Raw genomic sequence first — 12673 nt, 5'->3', positions numbered from 1 at the left:
GCTATGCCCTAGCAGACCGCAATGAAATCATGCAAATGTTTTTGGGATTTTTCCCTTAGCATGTTTAGTAAAACTGTTATCACGATAAATAAAATAAATAATTGTTAGGACAATAAATAGCAGTAAAACCCAAGGCAGGTTCAAATCCTTCCCCAATCTAAACTAAAAAAATAAAAAATATTTGGCTGGACATGCACATTAAATAAAGACCAATACGCACCATTTTCATCTGTAGCGCTAACTAGTCTATATTTAAAGTGAAAGTACCAACTATAGTTTCAGCCAAATATTCCTTATAAAGGTAATAAAACAAGTCTTGTCTTTGCCACTGTGCACCATTTCTTTTTTGCTGAGTCATAATGTCTGCCAACTTACAGTTTGCTATTTACAGTCAGTGATGCTCCAATGGTATACACTGTACACAGACACAAACCTTACTATATCTTACCATACAAACATTTTTTTAATTGTGTAGTTACAGTCAATAACCACTTCTAGTCAGAACATCTTTGCATAAAGAAAAACTGTGATACATTTATAAAAACAGCCAGCCGTAACAAAATAACTGGTGTTTTCATAGGCATAAACTCAATAAAAAAAGAAATACACCTTTATACAGAAACTTTGTACAGATGTAGCTTGAAAATTGATTGTAAACCAAGGGAAGACACATTGCACACATCAATTATTTCTTTTCACATTAATTGCATAAGTTTCTAAGGTGATCTATTGTTTTATTTACCTAAGCTTGTTTGCATGATAGTAAAAATTGCATACCACAATAAGAGTGAAGCTTATAGTATGAATTGCTTGAATAACATAGAGCACTTTTTATAGGCAACTCTGTAAAGCACATTTTTCTCTATTTAAAACTTTTAAGACACTTTGTTTTACTGCCCATCAAAATACATATATAAATAGAAAACAAAAATCAGTATGATAACAAAAGGTAAGCAATATTACAACGAAAATAAAAATAAAAACAGTCCCCCCAAAAATAATTACAACATGAGGATGCAGAATCTACAGATAATGGGACCAAACAATCACATATTATTCTTTCTGTAAGCAAGAAAAAAAAATGTAAAGAAAATGAAAAAAAATTTAAATAAAACTACAGTGACCTTTATTTCTAAAAAAGAAAACAAAAAAGTCTTAATTTACGGCAGTGCCATATAACACAAGGCATTTGTTGGCGTTATCAATTTAAACTGCATCCAACAGCACAGAGCTCTTCTGTACCCTATGACTGTGCAAGAGTAACATACTCTCCTATTTATATATAAGCGTGACTCTCTGAAGATCAAGTGTGTGTACAGGAACAGGAAAACAGAAAAGAAAAAACCATTGAAGGTTTCTATGCTTCTTTCAAGGCTCCAGCTTTCAATCTGCCTGCACTAAGCATCATGCTCGTCAAGTATGTTGTGGTTTATCCAGTGAACATCGACTTGTCCATTGTCTCTTCTGGAGCTAAGAAAAGTTTATAGATACAATAAAACATTTAAATATTGTCTGCATCATATCCTTTGTCTTTTTTTTGTGCAAGTTCTTTTTCTCTTCCACTATTTATTGGCTGCACAATGTACAATAATGTGGTACGGACAGTATATCGGATGGAATTGGAATTAATAATGCCAGTAGAACATTGGGATAAAATAATAATACTTTATGACAAGTCATTCAGCTCTGCAGTGATGTCTGTGTTTCTTTCTCCAGTTAAATTATCTTCAAGCTTAACAGAAAACAGTGTACTAGTACTTTTTTCCAGGGTTTCCCCGTCCATATCCTTGATCATTTCCTCGTCTTCATAATCAGCAACATCTACCTCTAAACCAGAATTGTCTTTCAGCTTTCCATGGTGTTTCAAATAGTAACGCTGATTCTGGAAAAACTTGATAATTGTATATTTGGGCAGGTCGAGCTGAGCCGACAAAGTTTGGATGGCTTCTTCGTCTGGATACAGACCGACATCTTGAATGAAGCTCTGTAAGATTCCTAGGGCCTCCAATGAGATTTTTGTTCTGGGACGGGACTGTTGGCGGTTTTCTTCCTCCGATTCCGCTGGAGATGCCACGGTGGGCTGTCTGGGTGGAAGTCTAGGGCCTGGTGGCTGAGGTGGTGGAGGCTGCTGCTGTGGTTGTGGCTGCTGCTGCTGTTGTTGTTGCTGCTGCTGCTGTTGTTGTTGCTGCTGCTGAAAATACAATTAATATTTCTTAAAGGTGAATTACAAATGAACATACGAAGTCATTAAAGATAGACTTCAAAAATGTAGATTATTTGAACAGCGATCTTTCATAATGCATGATACAAGGAGAGGAAACCTTTTGGTGCATGGTCAAATGATCAACACTGAGGGGGAAGTTTAGTCGTGTATAGCCACTCATTTATATCTTCTGTCAGAACATCACTCGCCCAAGCCTAACCAAGTAGAGACCATGTGATTAATGCCTTGGCACTAGCTACATGGCTAGGCACTGAAGAGCCACCAAATGACCTTCGATAACATTTTTCAGGTAAAGCTACTCATTTACTGTCTATACATTACTCCCCCTTAAGCAAAGGCCATGTGATCAATGTCTTGACAATACCTACATGACCAGGTGCTGCAGAGGTAATGAATGTACTTTTGTACTTTTCCATTCTCATCAAACTGCATTACATAGGGTAATTATTAAAACAAATGTACTGTCCTTTTAATATCACTTTGTTTTTGAAAAGTATCGAACAAAGATGATGTGTGCAGGGAACTGTATATAAAGATAGGTGTAAATATATTTATAGTTTTTTTATAGACATAAACTATACACATAGATGTATGATCTTTGTTGGATACAAAAACAAGGAGGTTGCTAGACTAGCAAAAGAGAAGCCAACTTGATATTCATACCCATGGTTTTGAAATGGGACACTTAATCATAGAGCTGTGATGGTCAGGTGTCCACACGCTTTTGGCCATATCGTGTAGATCTGTTTAGAGGTATACTGTACATCTGCATTTTTTATTAAAACCTGATTACACATACTAACCTGAATCTGCTCTGTGGACACATGGATCATATGGGATGGCCGATCGCTATGCTGATGAACTGCATTGCTCTCTTGTTCATAAATTACATCTCTTTCTGTTTGGGGAAGACTCAGAAACCTGCGAATCATGGAGAGGTTCTCCCAAAGAGTCCTGTTTTCTGGCGATGGATCTTCTTTCCACCTCAGTAATTCACACAACCAGCCCTATAATAACAACATGCAAGAAAAAAATACACTTTCAGCACACTAACAGCAGTTTTATAATAAGAAGTATAGTAACAGACATACATATTACTTTTGTTACACAGATACCGACCATTTATATAAGAGTTACATACAAAGACCATCTCTTAATGAATGGTTAGAAATGATCCCATCACACTCCTTACTGGAATCCCATTCACAATGCTTCAGTGGGTGCGTATGTGGTCCCTTCATCAGGCAAAGGAAAGTGTGACCCGTCACACTTTCCTTTTGCCTGAAGAAGGGACCATATACGGTTCCGAAACGTTGCATCTATATGTGATACCATGTTTATCTGACCTTAATAAATTACAGGAAGATAAAGTGGACTCTGGTGTGCTGGTGGCTTATTCTTCTACATCTCCTAATGAAGACGCATGGCTGTATAATGCAAAGAACTCATACAACTATACAGTTATGTTATAGCTGGTTTTCTTAAACGCTAACCCCCACCAAAAACTGTTATTCCAAATTTTAAGTATATCTAGAAAGACAAAACTTATTAGCTTTGGATAGAGCGGGTATTGCTGTTTTGTTCTATCGCTGGGAAGATCCAGCCTTTCTATTTGTCCTTAGTGACCATTGTCATTAAATTGAAACTGAGGGAATATACATTTTTAGTTTCACAGAAACAGAAGGGAAATCTTCCAACAGGGACACTTGTTGCAGTGACAACTGTCTAAGGGAGAATTTCACCTTAATTTGGAAAGATTTCCTCCCATTTCCTGAAGTATCTTCAGGACAGGAGGTATAAGTGTCCCCAATGGGATAGCAGAAAAACCTAACAGGTATTTTAACCTTTGCTTACTCTATCCAAAACTAAAAAAAAAGTTTTGGTTTCCGATATTCATTAACTGGGCACCAACATGTTGCATTACCCACTAGCTACATCTATGTCTCCCCCTGTAACATTGGAGGAAAGCGAAAGATACATTATAATGGTATTGCCCTTGGAAGGTGGAACTCTGTCCCTCATATCATATCTAAAGAAAATATATGAAATAGTCAAGTGATAGAGCATTCCTTCTTCCTTAGTATCCATCAACTGTTACATGGGCACCTCATCATGTATAAAAAACGCTACAGTGTTTATAGCTCACTACAGAAATGTTGTTTTCAGCAACAGTTTCTTTTTTCTTAAACCTAAACCTGCTACAGAATAGAATATTTATGTACATTTTGATATTGTAAAAGCTGGAAAATGCAAATGATGACATTTTATTCTGTCCACTGGGAGAAACTCGATTATTTATGAAAATTAAATGTTTAATATGGTATGGTATAAACTAAATAGTATTCAGTAATTTAAAAAAAAAAAAGATCAAGTGTGAGCTTAGAAGAGTTTACAGTGGAGGATGTAAAATAAATATATTGAGACATATGTATATTTCCATCACAAAAATATATGTATATCCAGACAGAGAGGCAGACAGGGAGTCTGTTAACATATGAGCCAATGCCAGCTTCTGCAGGTTCTAATGTAGGATATTTGTTCACCACCTGGAACAGTATCCAGTAGGAGTGGATTACATTTAATAATGTAAAGTAATAATGGTATTCAAAGATGAACTCCTGGCAAACAGCTAAATACACAGATGAAATACATATATGTGAGTTATTTTACCAGTCAAAGGATTGCATGGATTCTTTAGAATTACACAACCTTGCTACACTGCACAGCCCTGTCTGGTAAAACAGAAGACCTGATTCTTCCCTACTGCAGTTAAAAATGAACTAAAATCTGAAAGCTGTATGCCTAAAAAGGCAGACAGAGGGCAAAGGACTGGTCAGCAGTGTTGCCTGTGGTCTCCCTGCAGTTGATCCTTGCCCATTAATGAGGTGGCCATCTTGGAAGAGGCAGGACTTTTCTTCCTTATATTAGAGCCTCCAGCAAGAACAGTGAACAGCACAGTAGTGACATCACCAAATGTCACACCAAATTCCTTGAGACTAGCAGTCAGAGGCAGCAGTGCCTAAGATCTAACACTGGAGATATACAATTATGAGGCGGCAGACACAGGAATGTCTAGGCACCCTCATATACCAGGATGGGAGGAGGAATTAAAAATGTACATTTTTCAAGGTACTGCTTGGACATAATTAACAATTCTAAATATTTCCATTAACAGAGCACATGTGTTCAGGTTTCCTTTATGTAACATTTACAGGCCTTGCCCTTTCCCAGTCTATGACCAGATAGTAAATTAGAAGCAGTACACCACTCCCTGTTAGCACCTGGGCATTGCAGCTAAACTGATTGGATCCTTGTGTTGCTTCTCCCTTGCCCAGTCTGAGCTCTGCTGTACAGTGGATTGCAAGAGGTTAATATTACGACAAATTCAGGTACTTACACTGTTAGCATTCCTTTAGCAAAATGATTAATGAATACAAAGCTGCATTCACGAAAAAAAAAAAAAAATCTGCCTAGAGTTCAGGTTTAATCCATCCAATCCATATGTCTTTTCAATATTGTTGGAGTTAGTACATTTTGGTAAAGACTGTTTTACATAACAATCTGCATCTGAAGCACATGCTACCAGGGTTTGCCCTTTTTTTCTGTCTGAACTAAAGCTACAAGAGGGTAATTGGGGGCTTGAGCATCAACTTACCTAAGTGAAAGTAAACTCAAGTGTTAAATCTTAAAAATGCATTCAAGTACACTATGAACAAAAATTTATCTTATTTACAATATTACGTTTAGTTTACTAATGTGTATTGAGATTGTAGTCCATCACATGATTGAGCTTGGAGTGGTAACTACTTTACAACACACACAGGGACCATGGGGAACAAAAGTAGGCACTCTCCAGAAGGAAGGACAGTGGCAGCACCAATTCAGAGATGATTTGAGGATCTACAGCTGAGTGATATACAAAGGATATTCAAGGATACTTGAACGCATTTTTAAGGTTTAACTCCTGAGTTAAGTGTCACTTTAATTTTGCAAATTGTTACTTTATAAAAAAGTTGCAACTTTTGAACTCAACAAGAATTTGTATCTTCTTTATCTGCAGTAATTTGCAAAACATCTACTGCTAAACTGGAAAATCACTTGTGCTTGGTTTTTACAAACCGATTTTTCCAACACAGATCTCCTGAAATGCACCAATTTTCCTAGCCATGGGCCAAAACCTCTCCTCCCACATCCAAAACTCTCTATTGGATAGTGAGCCCACCCATCATAGCCGAAGGTCGGCTCACTAACAAACAGGCACCAGGAACTGACCACCACACTATATATTACAAAGGCTCATGGTATACTTCACTGTAATTGCAAAAATTATGAAGAAGTATCCTCTCTACTGGAAAATGCATCTAGATAACATACTTTAAAATGCATGCAAAAACACATTGATGTATCAAAAATACAGTGTGATGCATGATAAAGGGTAGAAAAGCATGCTTCAAAGTGCAGAAATGTGAACTGACTCTTACACAACCAAAAAAAGACCAATTTGGTTTTGAAAACTAAAAGGCAATGTATACAGCAGATTGTAAAAACTTCAGCAGACACAGAGGTTAAAAACATACTACAGAAAGTATAGGAAATGAACACAAGTAAATATATTATTTGAATTGCCAGGATGTTGCTAATTTTCAGATCAACAATGTCTAATTTGACATCTTCTGTTCTAAGCACCCACTTTCTGCTCAGTATTCTGCCTTTAGCAGCAGCCAGTAACCTTGCCTGCCACCTACTTTAATTGTTGGCATGAACTGCCTATGAACTGAAAATGCCATGCAGATGAATGCTGGGCTCTGTTCAAACCTGCTACATACAACACAAATCCTGCAAAGTTATGTATTATAAAGCAAAATTTATCGAGGAATAAAGGTCTCAAATCCATCTGCCACACAAGAAATACTGTTATGCACTGCACTGTAACAGTATACCATCTGCAGGCGTCTTGCAACAGTAAGCAAGAATATGCTGAAAATAATTTTACTGTCATTTTATTTATATATATGAGTGTCACAACTTGTTTTTCCTTGGGAGTTTAACTTTAACTTATATGTAAATCATACGTTTTAAATGAAAGAAAAGGCAAATATCTGGCTATAAATCTGTAAACAGTGAAACATTTGATTTGGTTTAACAGGACAAACAGTGTTTGCACAAGCTCTTAATTACACTGCGGCCACTCCTAGGTTTATATACTTTTTGCTGGTTCTATAAGCTTCTAATGATTCCTTTACAAATCACACAGGTTTATGGACATGGGTGGAGTTGGTATTAACATATTTGAAGGTTAATTATTAATGTAGGAGTAGTTAATATTGTTAAACACATGTTTGAAACATTGTTAATGTACAGGCGGGTTATAAACATTAGGAAACAATGCCTATAAAGAACGCCATGACCAGAATAAAAAAAAAAAGAGGTGAACATGTCAAAGAAATAGGTTTCTGTAAGGTTAGGTTTACATGGGCGGCAAATGGATGGTAAAAAAGGTGGTGGAGACAAATTTTTACAGCCCTTCTACACACCAACATGGCAGCTGATCTGGACTGCCAACACTGCAGCAACTGCAAAGCTTTGCGGCATTCCATGTTTAACAGGCAGCACCACCTGCCAAATGTGGCCACTGAAGTCAATGGAACTGCGCCGTAACTGCATGCATGGTATTTCAATGTAAATTACCCCTTAGGATGAGAAAAAAAAAATCAATCAGGATGCAAAAGTATCGCATCCTGAATGCCTGCAAAATTTTCTCTCAACCACCCCTAAAAAGCAATCCACCCTGTATCTATTTTCAGGGGGATGGTCAACCCTGTCACTTTTGTGAACAAGGCCTAATGGACAAGGGTCCGGGGGCTGTTTTCTTTATTGTGTATGGAGTTTGTTTGTGATGTTTAACATACACCATTGTAAAATGATGGTACTTTATGTATAAATAGATAACAATAACAATTAATAATATGACTGCACCCTGCATGCAGCTTTAAGACTGCAGCCTGGCTTAAACTGGACTTAAATAGATCTAAACCCATTCACTAAAATGTCACCACTCACTAAAAACCTCTTAGGCCTTGTTCACACCAAATGCAGAGCAAATCCGGTCAAGTTTCTGCACACGCACGCTAGTCTTTTAGACGCGTTTTTGATGCGTTCCGGGCTCTTTTAAAAAAAGTTTAAATGGGCTTTCAGTGCGTTCCAGGCATTTGCATGCGTTTTGATGCGTTCCAGAGCAGATCCAGAGCAGGTAAAATAAGGCCTGCTGCAGTTTTCTCACCTGCTCTGGATCTGTTCTGCAACTGCACGCTGCGATGTGAACTGGAGCAAAAAATACCATTGGAATACATTGGAGGCAGTTTTGATCCGGTCTGCAACTGATCTGCTCTGCACCTGCTCCACGCTTGGTGTGAACAAGGCCTAAATGTAAATCTGCAGCATTTTTTAAAAGATTACCTGGTGAGTCTTCCTTGTTTAGGCACTTCCTGTTATGGAGTGACAACTGCTTCCAATTATGCGTTGTCACCCAAGCTCCTAATGGAGACTACATGCATTTGGTTTTAAAGGCAAGGTATATCTTTGTCATTATCAGGGAGCTGACCCTGTGCAATGATATGCAGTCAATGGGGGAGCAAGTGCATGAAGATAGGAAATGGCTAAAAATAGTAGTAGAGGATCTGAAGTACTGAGTGCAAGAAATGATAAAAAAAAGGTGAAAAACAGTATTTTATATATATAAAAAAAAAAACAACATATGGCACCATTTCTATTTCTGAGAACACAGCACACCAACACAGAGTACTCACATGTATGCACAGCATTGCCTATAACACAGGGGTGTTTTTTGGTCACTCTATATGTGCATTTGGATGCCATTTAAAATAAATGGAAGCGCATGGCAGTGTACATATATATCTGCACGTTTATATAAACACTCAGCACTTCCCACAAGCCTGTGATATTTTAGTCACACTGCTTTGTCCATTGTCATTGCTTTTACACTGCATACCCAGCAAACACAACCACTCCAAAAAGGTACAAAGTACTCCCACCCCTGAACCTCTACTCCCCTTATAATCGCTTGTGTTGGAACCATAAACTCAAATGTCAGAAAGATAAATGTTCAGTAACAAAGTATTTTTCATTGCGCAATGTGTCTTGTTGGTGGAAATGAGTAACACTATGACTAAGGTTTAATATAAGATTTAACATGTTGAACCTTTCAGGTAAAGTTAGCCAGGTGAATGCATAATACATATGATTATAATAGTTGAAGGTAATAACAAAAAATGGGATAATGTGCCCTTTCTATAAATAACTGAGGATACTGGGAGTCACAGTTCACTCATTTATGCGCAATACAACATATAGACAACATTTATACAAGTCACTAAACTGAATCTAGATGCCCTTATTTTATTGTGAGGGGCACAGTACTCATTTAACAGCAAGCCTTGCAAATAAACCGACCAACAGACATGGAACACAAACCGACAGACATTGACAGATGGTAACAGACTCACAGACACAGACTGAGATGGACAAAGAGATCTGAGCTCAGGGAATTCTTGAGTAAAATTAGGCTTTGTCGGTGCTATAAAGCACACACCCACCTTGAAGTCTTCTTCCACTTTCAGGCAAATGATCGCCAAAGGTTTCTGACAGGAGTAGGTAAGAGCTTACTGCTTTGACAGGGAGAGTTGCCTATATTGATGGGCTGGGTCTAATGTGACATCTGTCAGAGCGCAGTAAGGGGAAGAAGGAGATGGAAATAGCAGGAGGTAAGTACAGCGGGTCCAGGGGGTGGACAGGGTATTGTGAGATAATTCACCTTTTAATTTTGAAATTTAATTGAAAAGGTGAACTTACCTTTTTTAAAGGTGTACTGGTCTTTTTTTTATCTATAAACATGAGAATTTAACCTAATTCAAACATCATTGTTTGGAAAACAAACAGACAGCGCCTTCTCCTCGTATAATACCATTTACCAAGTCTCGTGAGGAAACTTCCCAGTGGCCAATGATGACGGTACCCTTCCTACGATTGATGTTGGAGAACATTTCATTGGGAGTCTGCTGAGTGTTGTGGTGTGCAGTTTTCTCAAACATCATTGTGTGTGAATGATTTAGAAACCTTATTTCTATATGTACATAGGGAAAGTCATATCTATGGATTACAAATGCTAGCAGTATAGCACAATGCTTTTCCTTGCTGATCCTCTTATCTCGCTGCAAGTCTATTGGACAGGGTTTGTCTGATTAAGAGCAAGGCTCTCAACAGTATATCCGAGACACGTACAATTCTCCTGGTAGGCAGAGGATAGGTGAAGTCCTCTACTTCTTCTTGAGACATGCATGTGAATCATGATAGAGCCACATTAAAGGCCAACTGAACTTTTATTTTAAATATCAAGTGAAATTCATTTATATCCATGGTAAAACCACTCCGATCCTCCTTCTTTGTTCTATGGGCGAACATACACAGTACTGTGAGTAAAATCCATCCATTTTTTCTACACGTATGATATATATATTTTTTCATGTTGACTGTGTCTTTTTGCAATTTTCCATACACGTGTATGACGAGATCTGACATCTCCTTTCCAATCTTTGGGAATCCTATCCTTATATCTTCATAAAGTGGAGTTTTTCAGGGTGTGCCCTCTAACCAATGTTTATCCACACGCATTTTATCTTATTTATCAGCCGTATGCAGCCACTTATATGTTTGTTGATGTTTTTTTATATGGATTTTTTGATATATGTGCAATTATAAATATATATTAAATAAATAATTTTCTACGACTAATATAAAGTGTATGGTCAAAAACTTTGAAACAGTGGTGGGATCCCCTTTTTTGGGGAAAAATCATTTTTGTTTTATTTTAAATACACTAAATTAATTCCAAGTGTATTAAAACAAAAGGTGTTCGAAGTCTTACAGTTTTTTGCTTTAGAAACCAAGAGTAAAAAATTCTGTCCCTTGTCAGCATGCTGCAGAGACGTCCCCTTGCTCTGTATATGGAAGAAGTGCAAAAGTCCAACATGCCCCATGCTGAGCTAGAGTTCTCCAATCAGCAAGGAGGATGAGCTTTACTGATTGCAGAGCTATGGGTCTGACTCTGCATAGAGACCACTGCTTCCATGCAGCATTCTACAGAATGATGGCAGGGGACAGGATTTTCTTCTCATGCTGTGGCTAAAATGAACTGTAAGACTTTGCGCACCTTTTGTTTCGATGTCACTGGAATGTATTTAGCTTATTTAAGCTAAAAATTAAATTAGGCTTCAAAGGGCCTATCGCCAAAAACAGGACCATTTCTAAAAATGCCAATAAAATATATGTGAAATTATTGTTGAATAATAGATACATTGATCTGTCCTACAAAATGCAAAATACTTTTCAATCATAAGCCAATACTTTAAAACACTATTGTAAAATACAACTAAAAACCAGATTGGCCCTTTTTAAAAAAATACTATATTTGGGGAAAATTTTATATATATATATATATACATACACATTTGGACAATAAAATACATTATGATAGAAAAAAAGCACTGAGAGCATTTTAAATTATTTACTAGGTTAAAAGGGTGCAATTGTACTTTAAATACATCAGATTTCATCATCTCTGCCATTTTTTGGTGGCAAAGTGGTATTGATCTTTTCAAATGCTTAAAATTAACTATTTCTAGAAGGTTATTATTTGATTAAAGACATTAGAGTTGAGGGTAAAAACGATGCACTTTGTCTTCCTTACCGTTTCAATCACAACGTAATTTAATATGAAATATGCCCTAATGATAATGAGAAAAAACTGGCCCAACATTGTAAGTGATATTCCTTACTCAACCTAACATCCTTTGGCTATATGAAATGTATCGATCTTCTGATGGCTTTAACTTTATCAGTATTGTTTTTTTTTTCTTTTAAACTTAAAAGGACCCTGTCAAGATACAGTTACGGTATGTTTATGGATTCCATTGCAGTCTTGTGTTCAAGGGCTGTCATCCTTGTCCTTCTGCAGCAAAAAGCATGAGCATAACAAGCTTCTTTCACTTCATTGGCTGCATGATTGTTCTGTGTTATTGACTTGCCAAGATTCTATTAAAAATGGATGAAACATGGTTTCATGTGTATCCTCTTAACAGCGGGTGTAAAAAGTAACAATACTGTGCACATGGTACAGTATAACCTTATGTACACTGAGGGGTTGGACTTAGTGCCTATGTGAAATGTTGGTGTTGGCAGTTCTACCTATTAACAAGGACTGCATCATTCATCAACTTACAGGGGAACTATGGGGTGAGCGAATTACACTCAACTCCATATTTAGAGCCGACGCGCGACATTGAAACTTTCACACGTCTGCAATATTGATCGGGAAGTGAGGGAAAACAAACCGCTGCTCGTTCATTTTTCCCTGCAGAGAGCGGTGACTGTCGC

At 37.3% G+C, this 12673-nt stretch overlaps 1 protein-coding gene across 7 annotated transcripts in view; it reads right to left on the bottom strand.

The window, feature by feature from the left end:
- Positions 1 to 444: 444 nt before the first annotated feature.
- SATB1 (SATB homeobox 1) overlaps positions 445 to 12673 on the bottom strand; it is a 96098-nt gene continuing 83869 nt past the window's right edge. For 4 of the 7 annotated variants that reach the window (XM_018576320.1, XM_018576360.1, XM_018576329.1 and 1 more), the window contains 2 exons: positions 3028 to 3231; positions 445 to 2191 (listed from right to left, as the gene is read on the bottom strand). In XM_018576320.1, coding sequence (XP_018431822.1) covers positions 1667 to 2191; positions 3028 to 3231 — 729 coding nt within the window. In that variant the 3' untranslated portion in view covers positions 445 to 1666. The remainder of the gene's footprint in view (positions 2192 to 3027; positions 3232 to 12673) is intronic. The other 3 variants (XM_018576336.1, XM_018576343.1, XM_018576352.1) reach the window with 3 other exon arrangements.

The sequence above is a fragment of the Nanorana parkeri genome, unplaced genomic scaffold (assembly GCF_000935625.1).
Source record: "Nanorana parkeri isolate BGI_ZX_2015 unplaced genomic scaffold, ASM93562v1 scaffold4, whole genome shotgun sequence".
Classification (NCBI taxonomy): Eukaryota; Metazoa; Chordata; class Amphibia; order Anura; family Dicroglossidae; genus Nanorana; species Nanorana parkeri.
Note: the sequence above shows the minus strand (reverse complement) of the source record. Positions and strands in the feature narration are given on the sequence as shown.